The sequence below is a fragment of the Spermophilus citellus genome (assembly GCF_964194105.1).
Source record: "Spermophilus citellus genome assembly, chromosome: 17".
NCBI classification, from domain to species: Eukaryota; Metazoa; Chordata; class Mammalia; order Rodentia; family Sciuridae; genus Spermophilus; species Spermophilus citellus.
In genome coordinates this window covers 78291747-78302399 of record NC_138199.1, presented here as the reverse complement: position 1 = coordinate 78302399, position 10653 = coordinate 78291747, and the positions used below count along the sequence as shown (strand labels likewise).

The window sequence follows — 10653 nt, the reverse complement described above, 5'->3', positions numbered from 1 at the left end:
GAGAGGCAAGTTTTCTGTCACTGAGCCACAATCCCAGCCTACAACTTATTTTTTAAAGGGACTTGTTTTATTCTCTAACAGCCCCCATTCTCCTCCTACCTAACCTCTCCCCCTCCCTAGTCTTCAGAAAACAGGATTGCCTTCCTTTTCCATCCTGGGCAGAGTTATCTGTCCTTGAGCATGCATCCATGACAGGAACTAAGTAATTCAGACTTGGGGATGGTACCAGAAGAGCTCAGAAATTACTATCTCCCAAATTAACAAGTGAATTACAACTCCAGACAGGAGAAAAAAAAAAAAGTGGAATATGGTCTTTAAAAGCCCCTGCTTCCCCTGATGGGTAGAATTACAGCATCTGGGATAGGAGTTCCCGTTTCTCCCTTGCTAGTGTTACGCCAGATTCGCGGGACCCCAAAAGACCTCCAGGAGCCGAATCCAATGCAATCACACAAGAGTCTTTATTGCAAGTCCCAGGGAGTGAGTCCCGGTCCTTTGTCCAGTGAGATTTTATAGGTTTTGGGGGGATACTCTATGCACCATAACCACACAGCAAATCATTCCATACCACGGGAAAGTCAAACAACAACTCTTTAACATTGGTTAGCACATTCAATGGCGGGAACAAGTTGGGTAGGGGTGATTGGTTAGTACAAGAAGGGTATTTCTTTGAACTGATTGATTTAGGCCATGAGGGGTGTACATGCTAAACTACATCGTTTCCCAACATGTTATCAACCACCATAAACTACTGGGGGGTCATCTGGCATTCCAGGTATTTTCCCTGTCTCATGCTCATCAGAGGTTGCTAGGGGGGTTCCTATGGATCCTCATCTAGCCTGACTGAGTCAGGGACACCTGGCACCCCAGACCTCTCCTGTTATTTGCAGACAAACAACTCAGCAGGGTGAGTATGTGCTTAGGAGTGCTCTGTGGGTTTTTCCCAGGATGAGGGTCATGTCTCCTTCCTTAGGACAGTTCTCGAGATAGAAGCTGCTATTATTTATTTTTTTAAATGGAGTCACATCAGTTTCTCACTTGCAAAGCAATAAAACGTCTCCTTTTTCTCAAAACCGTGTCCTTGTTATTGGGTTGGCATTAGGGACAGGGCCTGAACTTTTGGAAAAAGCCAAGTTCACCTAGAACCGCTCTAAATTGGACTTCACCTTCTACAGGTTGTCGTGATGGGCAAAAGGTTCGACTTTTGCAGACGAGGAGAATTAAAGAATGTCTGTGTGCTTTTGCCCTTTTCAATGCTTTATTCACTCAAAACAATAAAATTTCACTCTACAGGTTAATCAAGAAAATGACAATCCTTAATGCTAAGCACTGCAATACACATGATCAATTCACAAGAAACAATTCTAGATTAATTCTAAGCACTGCAAACACACTTAATCATGACAAGCTAATGACAGACATTCCCACTGCATGCCAGTTCAAGTATCAGATCAAAAGTCTCAAGCCTTAGGCTTTAAGTCCAGCAGATGCACATTCACTCTGACCACAGTGATCAGGTCAGGAACCAAGGCAGGCTTCTCCTGGGGTGGAGCTGACAGCCAGCTGAGGAGAGGGTCCTAAGGAGAAGTTGCTGTTGTCACTAGGGTCAAGATGTGGCCGTAGAGTTTGAGAGTGGTGAGGAGAAGGCAGAGGATCAGCAAACTATGAAAAGAGTTGGGGTGTCAGTCCAGGTCCTCATCAGGCTCTCTGGCATGTGGGCATCATTGTCGGCTGGCTGAGTGTCTGTTCATTTGCTCCATCATTTATGCAAAATCGTGAGGCTTCTGACTGTCCCTTCAATCCCTATCAGCTGCTAATTTCTTAGTGACGTCATTCGTCCTGAGGTTAAAGCACCTGGTCTGGTGGCCCCCACCCTGATTTTCTGGCATGCCAGAGACTTCACTCTTGAGTTTGTCAGGGTGGGGAGAAGTGACTTGTTTGTGCCTGAGGGCCACGCTGGAGGGCTCCCTAGGTGTACCTGGTGAAACTAGAGGTTTCAAACTGGAGTTTTAAAATGGAGTTGCTTAGGCTAAGGCCTACGGCCATCCTTACACAGGATTTTCATTCTAAGCAACTAGATTTTATGTCTTTTGGAACTTACTATTCTGTTAATGAACTTCACTTATTGGGTGGGTTCCTGTGCAAATCATCTGTTGTTCGCTCCCTTTTTAAGCATAGTGAACCAAAGAGAAAAAATATCTTAGTATGGTGAAGGGTAGACCCACTTACATCCTTGTAGATGGGTCTGAGAATTAAATAAGACAGATTAGCTTGAGAAAAAATACAAACATATTTACAAGTTTTAATGGCACAGGAGCCTTGTGAAGAAATGAGGCCTTGAGGCAGCAGTTAGAAGGCAGTTACTTTTACACTGGGGTGGATGAAGAACGTTGGAGGGGCAGAAATGTGGGGAGATTTTTTTTAAAAAGTTATTTTATCAGTCAGTAGGGTATCCCTGCCTCTCCTCTTCTCCTGAGGATAAGGACACTGCTTTTGTTTCTAGTGCAGGGAGAAATCTTTGATAGAAGGATCCAGTCTCCTTCTTTTAAGAAACAGTAAGGGGCCTGGCCCAGTTGCCTAGGCCTCTAATCTGAGCCATTCAAGAGGCTGAGGAGGAGAATCCTAAATTCAAGGAAAATTTAGCAAGGCTCTGTCAAAATAAAAAGGGATAAGGATGTATCTCAGTGGTAAAGTGCCCATGGAATCCATCCCCTGTATTGCAAAAAAACAAAACAAAACAAAACAAAACCAGAAACAGATTGAGCTACAATGCATTTGGATTTTGTAATTTTTCAAGAGCCTTTAATTCAAATGGTCAACATGCCAGTGTTAGGGTAGCTGGCGCAAATATCCACGAAGGACACATCTCTGAGTTCAAGCAAAGGTTTGTTGACAGAATATCTGCTAGGCCGCCCTTCTGCAAGGCACAGCAGCCTGCTGGAAAAACTTCTCAACTACATAGTCAAGTACAACAGAGTAGTTTAAAAATAACCCATCGGTCCTGTGATTATTATGTGGCATCTTTGCTGTCGTTTTGGTAGTTAGGGACTCTTTCAGGGTGGGCCTTAACGGGAAGGTCATGCCTGCATGGGTGGCAGGTGCTGATTTTCAAAATGGAGTTACTTTGGCCTAAGTACCTGACAGAAGAGCATATTTTAATCCCTTCAATGACAAGAAACCCTGTGGTAGAACACTATCCTTTTTTTTTTTCGGTACAGGGGATTGAACTCAGGGGCACTGAGCCACATCCTCAGCCCTATTTTGTATTTTTTATTTAGAGACAGGTCTCACTGAGTTGCTTAGCACCTCGCTGTTGCTGAGGCTGGCTTTATACTTGTGATCCTCCTGTCAGGCTCTGGAGCTGCTGGGATTACAGGTGTGTGCCACTGAGCCTGGATCATATTTGCAATCTTTTCATGTCCTTTTTTTTTGGTTTGTTTTTGAGACAGGGTTGGTACCCCTATAATGGAGCCACCCTCCTGCCTCAGACACCTAAGTATCTGGGCTGCAGGCGTACCTGACTTTTACATGCGCTTTTACAAATATAGAATACAATACACTTTTCTCTACCTTGCCATTTTCAAGTAGCAACGGATGCCCCAGCAATCCACATTTTCTTATAATGTGCCTGTTGCTGAAAGCTTGCTCCTTGTTCCTGATGCCAATCCAATAACGATGACATGGTTTTGAGAAAAAGGAAAATGGAGGTTTATTGATGTGTTTCTGGGGACTCCTGTCCCAGAAGCTGTAATTCTGCCCATTATCACGAGCGGGAGGGGGAGAGTTAAAGAGGTGGTTCAAAGGCTACATTCCAGGTGTTCTGGGTCGGAGCTGTCATTCACTTGTTGATTTGGGAGAGAGTCATTTCTGAGATCTTCTGGTACCATCCCCAAAGTCTGGATAACTTGTTCCTATGGTGGCTGTGTACTCAGGGACAGATAAATTTTTCTAGGTTGGGAAGAAAAGTAATCCTGTTTCTCCTGAGATTAGAAGAGAGGCACAGGGAGAGCACAGCAGTAAGGGTCACGTTCAAAGCCTACCGTGGACCACTGCTGCATTCCTCTAGGGGCAAAATCTCTAGGGTCCCGGATGCTGCCGTACCAGTACTTTCCTAAACTCCTATCATACAGTTTTGTTAGTATCTTGCTTAAATCATTAAGAACATTCCGAATACCGGCCCTGCGGTGTTGACCCGGCACCACACGGACACCTAGACTCAAAAGCCACTGAACCCGCAGCACTCGGCCTGAACGTCACTGGTGCCACTAGCTTCAGGTGCTCCACGGCAGCTTTTCCGGGCGGCGCCCGCCTGCCGTCGCCCTCAGGCTGCTTCCTGCCGGGTCGCAGCCCCAGCACGAGGTCCGTCCCTCCGCGCCTGGGGCCAACTGGAGGGGCCGGGTCAGCCGGGTTCCCAACCGCGGGGCCACCGAGACCAGCTCCCGCCCGGAAGTAAGCACGCCCCACCCCGTCCCCGGCCGCCGCCGCCCCTCCCCAACCCGGAAGTCCGCGGGCCCCGCCCCATCGCGGTGTCAGTCGACCCCGTTTCCATCCTGGAAGTCAGCAAGGCCACGCCCCCAGCTCCGGAGGCGCGCAGCCCCCGCCCCAACGCGGAAGTGAAGAGCCCCCGCCCCAACCCCGGAAGTTTGTGAGGCCTGCCCCCACCCCGCAGTCCGCGCCTCCGGCTGCCCGGCCTCAGGGTCCGGAAGGCGGCGCGACCGACCTCGCCCCCCTCTCCGGTGCCGGGCCAGGCGCAGGCGGTGCCCGCTGGTCTCCCGTGTCGTGGGCACGCCCCGCGCGGCCCCGCCGTGTCTCTGTGCTCGGTGGTCTTCCCCGAGCTGGGGTCCTCGCGGTGGGCAGCGTCCTGACCCGGCCCTGCTGACCGGGACCCGGGACGGACAGCGTGCTGAGCAGACAGCCAGCGGGTGCGTGTGCGTGAGCGCAGGTGGAGCCCCGGAGGCCGAGGGGGCCGTCGCGTGCTGCCCTAGGCTTCGTGAGGTTGGGTCGCGCTGGGAGGCAGCGGGGCGGCGCCCTGGACACGGTCGGCCTGCGGCCAGAGCCGCCCCTGCCCCTGGATCGGGACTCGCGGTGGGCACGCTCTCGCTTCCCTCTCCTGGCAGAGGCCGGCGCGGGGCGAGTCCGGGTGGGCTGCCGGAAGCCCGAGATGCGGCGGCTAAGGGCTTTGCCCGCGCCAGGCTAGGGCCCTGGGCAGCGTGGGCAGGCAGTGGTGTTGGAGCGGAGCCCTGGGCAGCGTGGGCAGGCAGTGGTGTTGGAGCGGACGTGAGCCGGGAGGCCAGCTCCTGGAGGGGGAGCCCCCGGGATCCGGCGGTCGGTGCCCACGGGCCGGTAGCTGGCCTTGCTGGTGGGCCGCCTGGGTCCCGGCTGTGGCGTGGCAGCCTCATGACTCCCCTTCCCCAGCCCCGCTCCTGTGGCGTGGAGCCGTGTTCCAGGGATGTACATGCAGGTAGAGACTCGCACCAACTCCTGCCTCCATCTGAAGAGGGCTCCGGGCATCCGGTCCTGGTCCCTCTTGGTCGGTAAGGCTTTATAAATTCCCCCAGAACAGAAAGACTAAAAAAAGGGTGAAAATAAAACTATTTCCTCTTTTTTCCTGCCCTCAAAAGTACCAGCTGTCTTTGCATGTTGTTAGGTTTTCCCCACCCACTTTGGGAGGTGCCCGTCTGCTTCATTAGGACTGTGTTCTTCCTTCCTAATTCTACCCTGTCCCCTGTCTTCTTTTGTGGTGCTGGGGATGGAACCTAGTGCTGTGTGTCTTCTGGGCAGGTGTTCTGTCACTGCAGCCCCAGCTGGGTAGTGCTTTTCTTAAGTCACCATATTTTCGTGTTGTTTTTTTTTTTTTTGTGTGTGTGTGTGTGCGCGCTAGTGGGGAATTGAGCCTAGGGTTATTCTTCTGAGTTCATCCCCATCCTTTCCCACTTTAAAATTTTAGGACATTCTTGCTAAGTTGCCTAGCCTGGCCTGGAATTTGCCATCCTCCTGCTTCAGCCTTCCTGGGAAGCTGGGATTGCAGGCATGCGGCCACTGTGCCTGGCCTATACTGTGTTTTTACACGAACATTGGACTGTTCCTCCACTCTGTACTTGGTGGACTCTTCCTGTTGTACCAGTGCACAGCAGTTCTGCAGTGGAGAGGGCACACTGGCTGGGCTGGCAGGGGTTGCAGCATTGGGAGAGAGAGTGGGACTCTCACTGGCTCTATTGTAAGGTACTCCTTGTTCCTCTCTGCAGGAATCTTGTCAACTGGCCTGGCTGCTGCTTACTACAGTGGAGGTAAAGTACACCATCCCTTGTAACTTCCTCAACTGTTTGGAAAATAAGGAGGAAAAAAAAATTTCATGTGTGTATTTCTGGTGTGGCCTTGGGCATGGCCAGCATCTCTGCCTCCTCACCCTGTGCAGTGCTACCTGTGCTACCTGCCTGCACTGATGTGTGCACCCCATGTGGCCTGCATCTTGCATGTCAAACCTCAGGCATTTTCCTATGTCATAAAATAGTCTTCCAGCTAGGCACTGTGGCCCACGCCTGTAATCCCAGCGCTCAGGAGGCTGAGGCAGGAGGGTCACAAGTTCAAAGCCAGCCTTAGCAACTGTGAGGCACTCAGCAACTCATTGAGACCTTGTTCCTAAATAAAATACACTGGAGATGTGGCTCAGTGGTCGAGTGCCCCTGAGTTCAATCCCCAATACCCCCATACACACCAAAAAAAAAAAAAAAAAGAGAGATAAAGTCTTCCAAAGAGCTCTTTAGCATTTGCCCAAGGTGCTGCATTGAGGATCTGTGTTTCCCACCTTCCCACTCTTAGAAGTTTGCCAAGATGAACAGGAGCTGGGCCCTGCATGCTTCCCCAGAGCTGAGAAGGCGTGTCATGTGCAAGTCCCAAGTAACCAAGATAAAACCAGCAGCACAGCTGGCTGCCTGGGTTCTCACAGGGCAGTCAGTGTCTGGGGGAAGGTAGTGCCAGGCAGGGCTCCCTGTGGTTGCATAGCTTTTTTTTTTGTGGGGGGTGGGGTATCAGGGATTAAACTCAGGAACACTTGACCACTGAGCCACATCTCCAGCCCTGTTTTGCATTTTATTTAGACACAGGGTCTCGCTGAGTTGCTTAGTGCCTTGCTAAATGCTAAGGCTGGCTTTGAACTCGGGATCCTCCTGCCTCTGCCTCCTGAGCCGCTGGGATTACAGGTGTGTGCCTCTGTACCCACCTGGTTGCGTAGCTTTGGCCCATCACTTATGGTGGTGTCCTGTGTCTGCCTACAGATAGCCTGGGCTGGAAGCTCTTCTATGTCACAGGCTGCCTGTTTGTGGCTGTGCAGAACTTGGAAGACTGGGAGGTAAGATGTGGGTGAGGGTGGCAGAGTGCCCCTCTCTGGAGAGAGCATATTTGACTGGCATAAAGGTGTCCATTTAGCTGGACACAGGCTCTGGATGTTGCTTGTGACCATCCCTGGGCCAGGAAGTCTCTAGAAGCTTCCCAGTGACTGTTTCCACTAAGGAAACAATCGTTACCTCTGGAGTTGCTGTGGCACAGAGGGTGTGAACCCCCTGCTCTTCAGCCTTCCGGGGTCCTCAAAGCCACTTGGTCCCAGGATGCTCTTTTTTTAAAATATTTGTTTTTTAGTTTTAGGTGAACACAATATCTTTATTTTGTTTCTATGTAGTGCTGAGAATTGAACCCAGTGCCTCACGCATGCTAAGCGAGCGCGCTACCACTTGAGCCACAACCCCAGCCCCAACTCCAGCCCCAACCCAGGCTGCTCTTGACCTCTGCCTTCTTGATGGCCATGCTACTAGGCTGTCCTCTTGTCCTGGAATGGGTGCCTCCTCCACCCCGCTGTTTTCCTACTATGATTCCTGCATGGCAAGAGTCCAGAGAGTGGACCGCAGATGCTGGGCTCAGGCATCTGGGGTTTGGGTTTTGCTCAAGGGTCTCCTCTTGAGCATCCACATCAGTATGGGTGGGATAGTGCCCCGGTGCCCATTTGGCCCCTCCCTGGAGGTCTGTGTGGTGAAGGTACATGTTTCCAGGAAGCCATCTTCAACAAGAGCACCGGGAAGGTGGTTCTGAAAACATTCAGCCTCTACAGGAAGCTGCTGACTCTTCTCAGAGCAGGCCATGACCAAGGTGAGGCGGGGGAGTCGGGCATGCGCAGGCCTGAGGAGCCATGCACACCTCACTCTGCAGCTGGGGTCCTCAACCATGCCCTGGCCCACAGGGTGTGGGGCCCAGGCAGGCCCTGTGTTCTGAGGACTCATGGTTCTCAAGGCTTGGACTGTTGGGGAGGATGGCCACCCCTTAGTGGCTCTTCCCAGGTCAGTTTGGGCAGTGGGGGTAGGTCATGATGCAGGCAGGCTGAGCTGTACCAGTGAGCAGGTGGCTCTGCAGCTGACACGATCCTTTCTGCTCTCAGAGGGCCTCCTGATTTCAGTTCCCCATTGGCTCTGCCAGGCCTGTGTTGAGGGTCTGGACAGTCAGGGAGTTGCTTACCCTTGAACTTCTGGGTCCGGGAGCTGCTCCCATTGTGGGTTAGTGAAGAGTTCCCCTAAGTGTGCTGTGCACTGTGCATCTGGTCATCTGCTGCCCACTACCGATGAATAGGTGGTTGCACGTACAAGAGTTCATCGGCTGGCGAGTACCTTGTGAGGGGTCAGGCCCTGGGTGCTGCTGGCTTCTCCTGATCTGGGTGGCACTTTAGCCTGTGTGTGGCCCCCAAGCTGGACAGATGAGGACCAGACCTGCCTAGCAGGCTGGGGTAGTGGTATGCTTTGGGCTTCTTGGTGGATTATGGCTAGGAGCCTTGCACAGTTGTCCCACTCCTTGCAGATGGGACACTGCACTGTGATGGCTAGCAGTTTTTCAGCCTTGGGGGAAATTGAAACCTTAGCTAGGGATTCTGCTGTCAGATTGTGGGAAGGCCAGCTTTCACACTGGGCCCAGTAGCTCATGACGTGTGTCTGTTGAGCTTGTTTCCCCCCACCCCCCAATATGAGAAATTGAGCCCAGGTGCTCCACCACTGAGCCACATCCCCAGTCCTTTTTATTTTGAGACAGGGTCTCACTAAGTTGCTGAGGCTGATCTCAAACTTGAGACCCTCTTGCCTCATACTCTTGAGTTGCTGGTATTACAGGCGAGTACCAACCACCATGCCTGGCTTGAGCTTGTCTTTCTTACCCAGCTGATGCTTTGGAATCAGGCCTAGGGTACTTCTGCCACCAGTGCCACTGTGACTGTTCTCAGCAGAGCTAATGGCTCCAAAGCGACCTTGCCCACAGCACAGGCAGGTGGAGTTGGGTAGGGAGGGGTACATGACCACTGATCTTTGCACCTCTCCAGTGGTGGTCCTGCTAAATGACATCCGGGATGTGAATGTGGAGGAGGAGAAGGTCCGGTATTTTGGGAAGGGCTACATGGTGGTGCTCCGGTTTGCCACAGGCTTCTCCCATCCCCTCACCCAGAGTGCAGTCATGGGCCGTCGCAGGTATGCGGGGTGGGGCCCGCTTTGGGCACGACTGTGATCTCTCATTTACCACCCAGTGTCTTGGGGCACAGGGGGTGGGACACAGGTTTTCAGAGGAAGCACAATTGTGGGGGGCTGTGCATGTTTGAAGGGAGCCCTGCCTGGCATCTGCAGGGAAAGCACAGAATGTGGCAGGGGAGGGTGAGGGGTCCAGTTTGGGAGCTGCTGTATTTGGATAGCAGGGGATGAGGCCAGTGCAGGGTCTTGAGGATGCATATGCCATGGTGACCTGCCTTTCCTCTTGGTACCTGCCTCTCAGTGACGTGGAAGCTGTAGCCAGGCTCGTCACCAACTTCCTGGAGCTGCACCGCCTGGAGAGCCCTTCGGAACGGTCTCAGAGCAGCGACAGTGAGGCTGACAGCCCTGGCGGCCAGAGCTGAGGCAGGACAGGCATGGGCTCTAGCGGGGTGCTTGCCTTAGCCTCACAGGAGTGTCGTCAGCCATTACAGCAGCCCTCCCTCTGGGCCCTCACCTCCCGGGCAGAAGCCATGTGCCTAGAACAGAGGTCACCTCTTACAGCATCCTGCAGCACTTGGAAACTGACAGCTGTTCCACAGGGACCAAATCCCAGTCACTCAAGTCCTGAAGACCTGCAGGAGGGCATCAGCTGTTCCCCACAGAAGCCAAGTGCCAGCTGCCACTGACCTGCCCCTGCTTTGTCCACCTTGTGAGTGGATACAGGTCCTTCCAAGTGCCCAGCTTGGCCTCCAGGGCTCTGGTCAACCCCACGGGGCTGTGCCCCTAGGTGTGATCAGGTTGGGGAGGCCACAGCACCACTCAGGTGCTGGGGCCGGAGGCTCCTAGGCCAGACAGGGCAGTCACGCCGGTACCTCCAGTGGAAGCAGGGCAGGTGCTCCTGCCCACCAGCCCCCAGCTGGGGTCGTGGTCCTTTAGTCCGTGTTTTCAGCGGTTGAGTCTGAGATGTTTTAAATTTTCCCTAAAATGAAATATGCAAAGTGCGGCAATATGTTTTTGGCAGCTTGTGAAGCTTGTAAATGAGAAGCACCCAGAACTGGGGCTCATCTTTAGTGTTGGAGGAACAAAGCCAGCTGTAAACCAGAGTGGTGATAAAAAGTTGGATTCAGATGTGTCAGGGGACTCTGGCTCCTGCTGCCCTTTTATT

At 52.6% G+C, this 10653-nt stretch overlaps 1 protein-coding gene across 4 annotated transcripts; it reads left to right on the top strand.

Annotated features, from left to right (window-relative positions):
- The first annotated feature begins 4622 nt into the window (after window positions 1–4622).
- Window positions 4623–10628, top strand: CYBC1 (cytochrome b-245 chaperone 1). Of its 4 annotated transcripts, none has more exons than XM_081270790.1 (7): window positions 4623–4919; window positions 5413–5531; window positions 6243–6284; window positions 7272–7345; window positions 8040–8136; window positions 9347–9491; window positions 9790–10628. In XM_081270790.1, the coding sequence occupies exons 2-7, from the start codon at window positions 5447–5449 to the stop codon at window positions 9908–9910; spliced, it is 564 nt and encodes a 187-aa protein (XP_081126916.1). In that variant the 5' UTR covers window positions 4623–4919; window positions 5413–5446; the 3' UTR covers window positions 9911–10628. The 4 variants fall into 4 exon arrangements, with proteins under 4 accessions (XP_081126916.1, XP_081126915.1, XP_081126914.1 ...); XM_081270789.1 differs by having other exon boundaries at window positions 4781–4939; XM_081270788.1 differs by having other exon boundaries at window positions 4781–4992.
- Window positions 10629–10653: the final 25 nt, after the last annotated feature.

Coding starts and splice junctions, on each gene's coding strand:
- CYBC1 (XM_081270790.1), top strand. CDS start 5,447: ATGTACATGCAGGTAGAGACTCGCACCAACTCCTGCCTCCATCTGAAG. Junction 6,285..7,271: donor TGCTGCTTACTACAGTGGAG/GTAAAGTACACC, acceptor GTCTGCCTACAG/ATAGCCTGGGCTGGAAGCTC. Junction 9,492..9,789: donor GCAGTCATGGGCCGTCGCAG/GTATGCGGGGTG, acceptor CCTGCCTCTCAG/TGACGTGGAAGCTGTAGCCA.